Source organism: Penicillium antarcticum (genome assembly GCF_028974205.1).
Source record: "Penicillium antarcticum strain IBT 31339 chromosome Unknown utg000009l_segment0_segment0, whole genome shotgun sequence".
NCBI lineage: Eukaryota > Fungi > Ascomycota > Eurotiomycetes > Eurotiales > Aspergillaceae > Penicillium > Penicillium antarcticum.
In genome coordinates this window covers 1,037,609-1,049,467 of record NW_026695307.1, presented here as the reverse complement: position 1 = coordinate 1,049,467, position 11,859 = coordinate 1,037,609, and the positions used below count along the sequence as shown (strand labels likewise).

Genomic DNA, 11,859 nt, shown 5'->3' with positions numbered 1-11,859 from the left:
TCCACCAGAGGGTCGTTATACGGCTTAAGCTCCAAAGGCTCTTCCTTATCTACGCAGAGAAAAGAACAGGAAGCTCCCCCGGGATGACAACAAGGGGTAGCCCGGAGGTAACCCCAATTTCTTGCTCCCAATGCTCGCGCAAGGTGCCCCAGGCCCACAAGGCATATTCAGCCCCAAGCCAGACTAGCTTATATCTCTCACCAGCCACCATGTGATTCAAAAAGGGATCCGGGGCGCCTATATTTCTTCGGAGAGTTTGTCCAGGAAGAAGTTCTTCTGTCTCAACTTCATATCCTGTGATCTTGAGAGTCTGAGGAGGTGGCCGCTTAGGCGTTACTTCGACCCTTTTTAGACCATCTGGCGTGTGCTGAAAGATTACGAAGCCAGAGGGACCCCATCCATCACACAGGTCGCTCCAGCGGAAGATACAGGGCTTGTCGCAGTCATCCTCTGCCCGACGAACAGTGACAATAAACCCTCCTGTCGGGCTAGCTAAAGACATAACTGGGAGTATCGGCTCAACCTCCATGGAAAGTCTGGGCGTGTTTGGACTAGGATATCTGTTAGTTTGGAACAATAGGCAGGTAGGGGGAATTTCACGGTCTATCATGTTCAAAGAATCTAATAATTGGTTTAAGCTCAGGATCCATGGTAACTTCAATGAAAAGTACGGGGGGAAATAGAGAAGGCAAGAATAGATAGGGAAAAGAAAAAGATGGCAGAAGAGAGAGAGAGAGAGAGAGAGACCCGTTGAACTACTAGTAGGTTGAACTAGTAGTGGGGTGGCGGGCAGAACCCTTTTTTTCAGTGATTTTCAATTTCACAGGCACGTACGGGTAAGATAGATCATATTTATTGAGATCAAATGTCAAAATATAAAGGAATTATGGATATCCATGAATATAATATAGCAGATCATATTTATTGATGGAAAATGGTAAGATATAAGGAATCAATGATATCCTGAGAAGGGTCTATGTGATCTAAAAGTAAAAGCCAAAATCATGATGTGGTATATAAACAGAAAGAATCACCCCGAAAGCGGCTGTCTTTCCTTTTCCTCCGCACGTCGAATCTGTCGCAGACAACCACAACAAGAATCCTTGCCCTAGAGCGAAGAATACATCGTCGACAGCGAAACCCAGCCATGTGGTACCACGCATTGATAATCAGAATGATTAAGTGTCCACTATCTAGGTATAGAGCCTCTGGAACAGAGACTCTTGGGACCTAGGAAATAGCGGAGAGCATAAAAGCCGCTGTCTGAAGCTTAAGTCTAGTCCGACTTTGAATTGGCAACGGCATACGGATAGTGCGTCCAGTAACCTGTCTTAATAGGGAGATTAATGGTGTAAAGTTAGATAAAGTCAAGTACCCGGGGCCTGTTATGTTGCGACACGATCAAGCAGATAGAGCTTCTAGTATATGTGTGCTACGTTATTTAATACCGTAAAGAGTTGATTAGAGCTAACAGTATTGATCATTGCCTTGCAGGTCGTGGATTTCTACGACTGGAGCTTCGTGGTCTCGCAGGCGACTTTGTTCAAATTCCAGAGACTGGACTCGTTTTCCTATTGTTTGTCGACTACAAGAGCTTGGAATTGATCAAACCAGGATCCCTTCATATATTTGCACGAAGGACCTCCAGCTTTTGACCTATAATCCCGACTTGTCTGTGTCAACTTTGCAATATAACCCCTGCATATCGTGAAAATCTATAATTCTACAATGTACTGAGTAGAGAAGAGATATTCAAGACTTCAAAACGAAGCCCAATTAAGTTCAGACAGTGTGGATGTTGCAGATCTCCTATCCCAGTGGAATAAACGCCGAAGAAAATAAGGCAAATGTTGCTTCATGTTTGCTTTCATGTGCATCGTGACAGAGCGAAGGCATGACTATCGCGCTTCTTGCTTAACCATTACGCTGGGCAGCGGCCTCGGCGGTCAGCTTCAAAGCCGCGGGGGCGTCGTCGCGGGGCATGTACAGCTCGACCAACTAGAGTTCGTGTTAGTAGGTACTCTCGATATGACGAAGGTAAATGACTTACCCGAAGCTTGTCGGAAGAGTTGAATTCTTGGTCGGCGAATAGCTTGTTGAGCTCGTCGCGGGTCTTGATACGGTAGCCCTGGTAGTTTTCCTTGGCACCGAAGACCTTGGGGATGTTGGCGAAGTCCCAGGGTTGGATGTCGTTGTATTTGGCATCCCATCCGTGGATGTATCGCTCGATGGTGTATCCCTCGTTGCAGATGACGAATCTAGAAGCTATCAGCATATCAAGCAAAATAAACAAGTGGGTCTAGGAATCTTACACGATAGGGCTCAAGTTGTTCCGCAGGATTGTGCTCAACTCCTGAACGGTCAATTGGATACTTCCATCGCCAATGAAGAGAATGGTTCGGCGATTCTTCTGTTCCTTTGCAGCAAGCGCGGCGCCCTGGCAGGCTCCCATGGAATAACCAATGCTACCCCAGAGGACCTGACTAATGGCAGTAACGTTGGAAGGGAAGCGGGTGTCCCAGATACCGAAATTAGCAGTTCCAGTCTCCGTGATGACCACATCCTTTGGCTTCAGCCACTGTCCAACAATCGACCACAGCCAGTTGTGAGTGATAGTTTGATCGGACGAGGCTTGCTCGCGAGGGGACAGCTGGTTCGTGAGTGAAGGAATAGAAGCAGGATTTAAAGGCTTCATCTGTTGTACCACCTTGCGCAAGACACCCTTCATATTGGTATCGGGGTATTCAGAGTAACGGACCCGCACATAGGTGCTGTGGAAGTCAATGGTGTTAAGCTGTCCAATGCGATAGGTGAAACCGGTAGTATTGAAATCGGACTTGATAGCACCAATGCTCAAGATGAGATCGGATGCCTCAACAGCCTCGCTGACGCCAGGGTTGGAGCCGTTTCCGGCATAAACACCTCCGAAGTTCTTGTGTGTCTCGTCAACGGCTCCCTTGCCCATAGGGGTCACAAAAGTTGGCAGACCAGACTTTTCAACGAGTTCGTGCACCTCATCAAGTGCCCGGTGACGAATGGCACAGGCATCGACCAAGATGATAGGGTTCTTGGCAGCATGGAGATACTTCAAGACGACATCAACAACGTAATCCTCCTTCTCCGGGTCATTCTTAGGCAGGGACAGGTCAATCGGCGTCCTTAGGCGATCACCATTGACCTTAGTGGCGACCATATCGGTGGGCAAGGTAATGTAGACCGGGCGACTGCGAATCCAGCATTCGCGAATGGCACTGTCAATAAGAGTAGCGGCGTCATGTTGGTCATTCAAATGAGCGACAAAGCAAGAGATCCCAGCGCTCATCTTGCTGAACACGTTGTAGTCGCCGTTACCGAGAGTATGGTGTAGCAGCATTCCATCTTTCTGGGATTGGGTGGTGGGCTGGCCAACGATATGAACGACGGGGACGAATTCGGAGTACGAGCCAGCGATGGCGTTGAGCGCAGACAGCTCTCCAACACCAAATGTGGTGACAATGGCACTTATTCCGTTCACACGAGCGTATCCGTCAGCGGCATAACCTATGATATCCGTTAGACAAGTACTTCTGCTTACCGTCAACAATGTGTCTTACCGGCATTAAGCTCGTTGCAGTTTCCAACCCAGTGGAGGTCACATCCCGGCAGATAGTCCAAAGCCGAAAGGTTGTAATCACCAGGCACGCCGTGCACCGAACGAATTCCGACTTCGCGGAGACGTCGGAAGAGGTACTCGGCGACATCAATAGGGTTCTCAAGCTCCCGGGTGACGATATCGGTGGACGCCATGGCTAAGTTCAGGTTGGGCGCAGAGAGTTCGATGAGTAGAAGATAGCGAAGAGCAATGAAATAAAAAGCAGCAAGCAAGCTTTTATAAAGAAGAAAAGAACCGGGTGATCAACCGGATGACCTAGATAGTGAGACCTCAGACTACGTCATGATTGGATAAGTTGATGTCATGCCATCAATTGTCCCACAACACAACAGGCCATGAGAGATATCCACGTGTTCTCGAACTGCTGTTCCTCAATAGACGAATAAGAAGTGTCAATTGAAGTTCGTCGCCAAAACAAAAGATGAAGCTCACTTCCAAGGTTGTCGATCCCGCCTAACCCAATCATAAATCCGGGCCGATCACACAAAATTCCGACCCCCCACCACTTCGAGCTTCAGACAATATGGGGAAAATGCCAAAGAGTACGACCCGTTCGAAGAAGGTGAGGCTCGGATTTTGCTTGCGCGACCGTGCTAGAGCGCTACAAAGGATTTAGGCACTGACTGGAATCAGGGTGGAAAATGGCAGCAGCAAAAAAGTCGAGTCGCCATTGAGTCAGGCGAGTCGGGCGTCTTCTTAACATGCGACATGGGCAGAGAAGGAAAATGTCTCAGAGAAGCAATGGACGTTTTTTCTCAGGTAAATTGAACAACTACGGTGCATGTCAGCCTCGCTGACTCTCAAATCAGGCTATCGAAGGTGATGAGAAGCCGACAGAGGAAGAGTCGGACTCAGATGACGAAGACATTGAGGCCCAGATCCGCAGGGAGCTAGAAGGACTACAGCCAAGCAAAGACAAACCTCGTCAATTCCAGGGTGTACAGATGGAGCTTCCATGTGGTACGTCTACCCACGCTCCAAAAACGCCATTCGCTTATGCGCTCGGTTGCGAGTATGCGCATACTAACCCCATGGAGTGGTCTGGATGCGTCTTGATCCCTCGGTAGACCCGGTGCAGCTCGTTCACCGTCTCTGTCTCGAGGCAGAAGCCAATCCGGAGACGAAGAAGAGCCGATATATTAAGCGCATGCATCCAATCACGTCGATTCGGAAGACTCTGAGCGTTGACCTAGAAGCTTTCGCGAAGGAGATACTCAAACCTCATTTTCACTCCGGTGGGCCTCCAAAGACGGTGAGTTCAAGCCCGTTGGGTCGGAGATCTACTGATCTGGGAAAACATCCGATGACGCACCTCGCCGTGAGGGGAAATGGCTTCTGGGCAGTGCTGACTTGTCATCTTTGTAGTACGCTATTCGGCCTACTGTGCGAGGAAACCACAAGCTCAACCGCGACATTATCATCAAGACCGTTGCCGATGCCGTTGGCCCTGAGCATCCTGTAAACTTGAAGAATTATGATCTGATCATTCTTGTTGATGTGGTCCAGGTTAGTATTGAGAGAAATTACCCCATTGGGTGTTGCTAGGACCTATCAGGGCATTGACTGACTCGTGACAGAACGTAGTCGGCATGAGTGTGGTAGGGGGGATTACGATAGGCTGAAACGGTTTAACCTGGCCGAGATCTACGACCCAAGCTCAAAAGCAGCAGAAGCCACGGCTACTGAAACCCCCAAGGCCACCGATGCCAAGGCTTAGGCTGACAAACGACCATATACCCTTTTCAGGTGTCGCAGAGTTTATGGCCATTGGTTTTGGCTTTCTCAATCAAGAATCATCCAAAGGGTTTCTTCGGTGATGCCAGGATCCAAGCGTGTGCCATTAAGATGTCTAGAGTTCAACTAGAACTGCCACCAGGTTCATGCAGCCACAAGCCGTCCCGCGCGGGGCATTGCCATGTCTACCAGGTACGCAATGAAAACAAATGGCAGCATTATACCCGAAGGGATTTCTCCGAATCTGAAACGAGCTGGGAGCCGGGAGCTATCTGCTGATCCAAGGGGCTCGAGCACATTTAGACAAAAGTCCGAATGACTTGCATGGGAATGCTCGCGCATACACTCCGTTCCGTGTAGAATATAGAAGCCTAGAGGCGGAAGTCAAGACATTTCCAGCAATCGGAGGCGATCACTTCGTAACTAAGGCCTAGACAGGAATAGCAACATTCCAATACAATCAAAAAGAAGTAATAAACTCATTAACAAAGAAAAACCAAAGAACAAATGGAAGTTCTCTGATCCTGGCGATCCACAGACATTCGGCAAGGCGCACCTGTGATTGGGCGGGTGGCCGTGCTCGGATAGCCGCTTTTCTTAGACGGGGATGGTTAGGCGAGACGGGCTTCACTTCATTTCCATGTTGCTTGGTTCGAGCCTCTGAGCGAAACATATTCCTTCAATTAGGCTCCGCTGCCATTTCAACCTCGGATGTTGCTTGACCCTTAGCGAACCCCTCCGTATCTCGCGTGGGTAAACCTAGTAGACTGATGGCGCTGGTAATAGGTCCGTGGCTACTTTCCTTCAGCGGATTGTTACGTGCGCGATGCAACCATGGCGGTCTGGTGATCCCAGATAGGATATCCAGACGATTCTCTCAAATGGATCGTCTGGTCTTTGTATCGTTCTAGAAGCATGAACCGAGACTTATGACGCTTAATCCAGGTCGTGCATGGCCATATCAAATCAATACATCGCCTCGGGAGCAGATCTCTCCCCTTTCATTTGATGAGTCGTGACAGCTTCGCTTATACATAGTTCTCCCTTGTCGGTCGATCTCGGTCAATTTCCCCTATGACCTTAATAAGAACAGTTCATGATGCAACAGCTTGACTTGAAAAAATGGTCTGCCATGCCATCTCTCGGTGGAACAGACCGTCGTATGGGCACTTTTCGACAGTCCCATGTCTCTGAAGAAGGTGAGAATCATAGACTGGATGCTGTACTCTCGCTGCTCTTCCCTTCTGCGGTTAGCGTGCAACATTCCCAGCCGATTCTCGGTCATGTCCACACGTTGCGGCTCCTGGTACTTTCCAACGGAGCTCGTCTGTTATTAAAGGGCTCCCCATCATCTAGAACGGCTCTTCTACGACGTGAACGATCGTTTCTCGAAACTGAAGCCCAATTTCTTGCCCTACTTGGTACAAGTGGAAACCCTTGTATCCCTCAGCTCTACCATTATGACCCGCATGGCAGAGTATGGGGATCCCCGTATATGGTTCGACAGTATATGAAAGGAAGGTCATTGCGAGAGATGGAGAGCCAACTCACTCCTCAGAAGCGGGATGACATTGACCGCCACCTGGGTTTCTTGTCGAGCACCATCGGTCAAAATGCAGCACCCGGGTTCGGCTCTCTGCAGCAAGTGGCATATGGCGCTGGAAGGCCCTCCTGGAGAGAGGCCTTCTGTACCCTCTTTGAGGGCATCCTCCGGGATGCCGAGGACACGTTTATTCATCTTCCTTATTTGGAGATTCGGAACGAACTGAGTCGCCTGGCCCCTGCTCTCGAATTTGTCACCTTGCCACGCTTGGTGGTCGTCGACTTCGGTCAGCCATCTCATGTATTGTTGAACGAGGAGTCTGAGCAGGTATCTGGGATTGTGGACTTTAGCAGCGCTCTCTGGGGTGACGTTTTGATGGCAGAGATCTTTGCAAATCCGTCACCGGCTGTCTTGCAAGGGGCAGGGATGTCGCCTTTCCGAACAAGGGAGGAAAAGATCCGGCTAGTCCTGTATGTTTCTGGAAACTATTCTCTCTCAAGAGGGCCAGGCTAACTCTTATTTTTCTTATTAGGTATGCATGCTATCGGCTGGTCTCCCAGGTCACTCTTCAGTATCATCGGAGCCGAGATGAGACCAGCGAATTCGACGCGCGGAGACGATTGACAACCACCATTGCGGAGATGGCGAAACTTGAATAGGTGGAATGTTGCTAGTGCTTTGACTGGTTCTTTTCATGTTGGCCACGATACCCTCGGAGGTCGAGATATAGATTGTTGTTCTCAAGCGATTTGTTTCAGCGGAGCCCTATATATAGTTTTGCATGGAAATCGGAGTTTTTTCTTGCCCAGATAAATAGCGTTTGATGAAATAAGAGCAGGTTCCCGATTCAGTTCAGTTAGTCCAATTGCTCCTAACAATGAGAACAGAACAAAAGAGTGGCCGGGCCGGAGTTCATAGGGCGGAGCGGGGCAGATCCGTGTTTAGCTTCTGCATGGCGTCAGCTGTCCCTCTCCACACTTTTTGACTTCTTCCTGATATTCTGCCACCTTCACTTGCAGGACACTCTCACATGGCTCAGTTCTTGCGAGGCAAGCAAGCAGGTATTCAGAAGGACCTGTCTGAGGGCTTGTCCCCAGACTTGTTCCTCCTTGACGACGTAGGTCTTGGCATCCCAGGCATCCTCTTTTTCACTGACACCGTTCGCAGTTCGCTCGGTGTGGTATAAACTCACAGATTAGTGCTATCGCATACGACCCTGTTCAATCGCTCCTCGCCGTCGGTACCAGTGATACCCAGTTTGGAAGCGGGCAGATCTATGTCTTTGGACAACGGCGGGTGTCGGTGGTCTTTGAATTCCCGCGCAAAGCGTCCGCGCGGTTCCTCCAATTTTGCGGTAGCAAGCTTGTGAGCATTGATTCCAAGAATGAAGTCAGTGTCTATTCTTTGGAGGCTGGGCGCATGGTCGTGTCCTATGCGCCTCCAGGCCAACCTACAGCCCTGTTAACGGACCCGAGCTTGGACTATGCGTTTATCGGTCTATCGAACGGTTTGTTCACTGCCAGTTATCAATGAAGCCACAACGGTTAATGTCGGAATAGGTGATATTATTGCATACGATCTGGACCGAGAGTCTATGACGCCCTTCAAAATCCCTAACTTATGGCTGGAACGCAACGCTCGCGCGCGATTCTCTCCAGTTGTGTCGTTAGCATTTTCCACCCGAGACATTGGCAAGATCTTAGTGGGATATCCGGAGGGAGCAGTTACATTTTCCTTCAAGCAGAATCTTGCACAAAAGTTCTTCGTCTATGAGATTCCTCCTGGGGCCCCGGGTGGAGATTCAATGCCATCCAGGGACGTGCGCAGACCCAAATTGACCAACGCGATCTGGCATCCGAATGGAATCTTCATTCTCACGATCCATGAGGATTCAAGTCTGGTCCTTTGGGATACGAAGGACGGCCGCAAGCTTCATGCTCGGACAACTCAAACTCCCAACGTTGACAACCCTGATGCCTCCAGACCTGGTTCGCCGGCAGAGCCTCCTGGGCCCAGGGAGCCTATCACAAAGGTAGCTTGGTGTGCCAAAGGCAACCCGGATGATACTGGTCTATTGGTAGCTGGTGGTCGGCCAGTTGGTGACCAGAGCAAAGGCCTCGTCTTTTTGGACATGGGCCCAACTCCTAATTATCAGACTTCTTCATGGCAGATCCTGTCGAGCTACTTTGAGCGCCCACGGCGCGAGATGAAGCTTGCTGTTCCGCCCGGAGCTAAGGTAGTTGAATTTTGTCTTATTCCTCGGGCATCGCCCTACTTCAATGGTGCTCAAGATCCCATTGCCCTCCTTGCTGTGCTATCCTCGGGCGAACTTCTTACTCTGAGTTTCCCCAGTGGACACGCAATTACTCCAACCAACATGCTTCACCCCTTCCTCACTCTCGTTCATCCATTTGTGAATAAAGCAGTGCTTACTCCTGTTGATCGCTCTGTCTGGCTCGGTCTGAAAGAACGCCGTTCGCAGGGCCCTAAATTTGCAATGGGAGGCGCGGAAGCAAAGAACCCTCTCAAACGCTTTGAAAACCGCAATGTTGTCTCCACTGCCCATGCAGATGGCACCGTTCGAGTTTGGGATTGTGGACATGACGACGAAATTGAAAACGGCGATGTGATTCAGGTTGATCTTGCTCGTGCCGTTGGCCGAGTGAACAACATCGAAGTGACGGATATGTCTTTTGCAAGTGGAGCTGGCGAGATGTCTATTGGTCTCAAGTCCGGCGAGACCGTTATCTTCCGATGGGGCAATAACGCCTCGTATGGACATGAGGAAGCTCCCGGTGCTAATCAAGGGCCTGGGAAGATGACTCCAATCACCCAGCGGACAGACCCAGGCCTTAAGACAGGACTACTTCCTCTTACTATGTTGGATATGCAACAGGGTCCAGTGACCGCGTTGAAGCACGGCTTAGTTGGATTCGTAGCCGCTGGTTTCGAAGGTGGTGGTCTAGCGATAATTGATCTACGAGGCCCGGCAGTTATTCACACGGCGCATCTGTCCGAGTTCATCAAAGCACCGAAGCGGAGCAGTTTTGTCCGCAAGAGAAGTGGCTCGGAAGATGCTGCTCCCGAATGGCCCACTCACATTGAATTTGGCGTGATGACCCTGGAAGGCGAAGGTAGAGATCAAATAATTCGTTTTACTGAACTGAATTGCTAATCGCAATATAGACTACTCTAGCATTTGCTGCTTTGTCGGCACGAGCCGAGGGAATGTGGCAACATTTAAGATCCTCCCCAGCCCCAATGGCACCTATACAGCGGCTTTCGCTGGAGCATCAACTGTCGATGACAAAGTGATCAACATCATTCCCATTGATGTCGACTCAGGCGGTCTTGCTTTGGCTACACCAAGTGTGGTTGGCAGCTTGAGAAGTGGCACCAAGGTCAATGGAGCTGTAATTGCTGTGACAACTGGTGGCTGCCGTATCTTCAAGCCACCAACATCGAAGGGTGCCCATAAAGCATGGGAAGACTACATTTGTGACTCGGCACAGGTCGTCAAAACCGAAGGACGGGGCTACAGTTTGGTTGGCCTATTCGGCGATGGCAATGCCCGCGCATTCTCAATTCCTGGCCTCCGAGAAATCGGATGCACCAAAGTCAACCATATTGCGGACATGCGACGTCTCTCTGAAGCATGCATTACCCCAACTGGACATATCATGACATGGGTTGGTCCTTCAGAACTCGGGCTGTTTAGTGTCTGGGGAGGTGGAAACACATTGTACGTAATTCCAGTGGGTTTACCAGGTGATATACTAACAAGTATCGCAGACACCCCTCAAAAGACCGTCTCTGGAATCCTGAGGCTGTTCTCCCCCAGCGTCCCACCATCACAAACATGCAATGGATTTCCGGAACACAATACGTCTCACCGGCAGACATGGATATATTGAGTAAGCCGCCCCCGTCACAAGCAACTTACAAAACCTAACATCCACCCCAGTCGGTGGCCCAGACCGACCACCATCAAAGCAAATGATCGAACAAATGAAGCACGAAGAACAAGAACGCCGACAAGCCCTAAGAGAAGGGCGAGCCCCACCGCCATCCGAACAGAGCGGCAGTCAAGAAGGCTATTGGTCTTACATGTCACGTCAAGTCCAAGAACGCACAGAGCGACTAGGGGTAGTCGGCGACAGCATGGATAGACTTGAAGAGAACAGCAGCAACTTCGCTAGCGACGTTGGCAAATACGTACAGTCCCAAAAGAGGAAGGCTGTCTTTGGCGGTAAGTCGATCTTTGATGGAGCCCGTCGGCCTGAGTGTTCACCCCCTTACTTGCTTGATGCTGACCGGTTCTTTTTGTAGCGCTTGGTTCGAAGTTTGGGCTTTAGCTTGCTTTTCCTCCGTACTCTGGGTTTCGATGGGTTGATTGGTATGCATACAGTATGGACGTGCTTTGTTTTCTTGTTTTTCTCTCCGCCTAAGGATGGTTAGGTCGATATTACGGGATGTGATAGATCACTTTTTTACAATTTTTCCTTGAGGTTACCTGGTGCATTTTCTTGCTGCTGTGCATGTACTGTATACCCCGGCCTGAGCTAGACCGAGCTGGGTGCCGTGCTCTACAGTAGCTAGACACGGACCCTAGATGATAAAGGTCGTATGTACTCGGTGCTCCGTGCGGAATATTCGTCTTCAATTTCGGGGTAATGTGATGAAGAACCTGCAGATATGCTATGGAAAGTATGCTGAAGGGGGACAACACAACAATGTCTAAAAAGCCACTAGGTGAAACAGCTTCCACTAGTTCTCGTTGCTACGGAAGCGGATAATAGCTACACGAGGGCTTCATTTTGGCGAATAGCTCGGCGTAGAATGGCCGTCCGAACATTCTTTATGTTGATCTAGAATTCATCGTACAATTCTATGACTTCATTAGGCAAGTCGGAGGGTTTCACTGTTGCCA

The 11,859-nt window shown here is 49.8% G+C and overlaps 5 protein-coding genes across 5 annotated transcripts; 3 read left to right on the top strand and 2 right to left on the bottom strand.

The window, feature by feature from the left end:
• Positions 1 to 49: 49 nt before the first annotated feature.
• On the bottom strand, positions 50 to 502 carry N7508_008753 (uncharacterized protein; the record flags this gene model as incomplete). The annotated part of the gene is made up of 1 exon (XM_058466816.1): positions 50 to 502. The coding sequence occupies one exon, from the start codon at positions 500 to 502 to the stop codon at positions 50 to 52; it is 453 nt and encodes a 150-aa protein (XP_058314662.1).
• Positions 503 to 1,914: 1,412 nt separating this feature from the next.
• N7508_008752 (alpha-keto acid decarboxylase family protein) lies at positions 1,915 to 3,786 on the bottom strand (the record flags this gene model as incomplete). Its single annotated transcript, XM_058466815.1, has 4 exons — positions 1,915 to 1,998; positions 2,051 to 2,258; positions 2,313 to 3,540; positions 3,594 to 3,786. 4 exons carry the CDS (start codon positions 3,784 to 3,786, stop codon positions 1,915 to 1,917), a joined length of 1,713 nt encoding a protein of 570 aa, XP_058314661.1.
• Positions 3,787 to 4,175: 389 nt separating this feature from the next.
• N7508_008751 (THUMP domain-containing protein) lies at positions 4,176 to 5,369 on the top strand (the record flags this gene model as incomplete). The annotated part of the gene is made up of 6 exons (XM_058466814.1): positions 4,176 to 4,214; positions 4,286 to 4,411; positions 4,462 to 4,612; positions 4,690 to 4,904; positions 5,018 to 5,162; positions 5,230 to 5,369. The coding sequence occupies 6 exons, from the start codon at positions 4,176 to 4,178 to the stop codon at positions 5,367 to 5,369; spliced, it is 816 nt and encodes a 271-aa protein (XP_058314660.1).
• A 1,116-nt stretch (positions 5,370 to 6,485) lies between these two features.
• N7508_008750 (phosphotransferase family protein) lies at positions 6,486 to 7,588 on the top strand (the record flags this gene model as incomplete). The annotated part of the gene is made up of 2 exons (XM_058466813.1): positions 6,486 to 7,399; positions 7,462 to 7,588. The coding sequence occupies 2 exons, from the start codon at positions 6,486 to 6,488 to the stop codon at positions 7,586 to 7,588; spliced, it is 1,041 nt and encodes a 346-aa protein (XP_058314659.1).
• A 371-nt stretch (positions 7,589 to 7,959) lies between these two features.
• Positions 7,960 to 11,258, top strand: N7508_008749 (uncharacterized protein; the record flags this gene model as incomplete). The annotated part of the gene is made up of 6 exons (XM_058466812.1): positions 7,960 to 8,046; positions 8,097 to 8,436; positions 8,489 to 10,063; positions 10,116 to 10,671; positions 10,722 to 10,843; positions 10,894 to 11,258. 6 exons carry the CDS (start codon positions 7,960 to 7,962, stop codon positions 11,256 to 11,258), a joined length of 3,045 nt encoding a protein of 1,014 aa, XP_058314658.1.
• Positions 11,259 to 11,859: the final 601 nt, after the last annotated feature.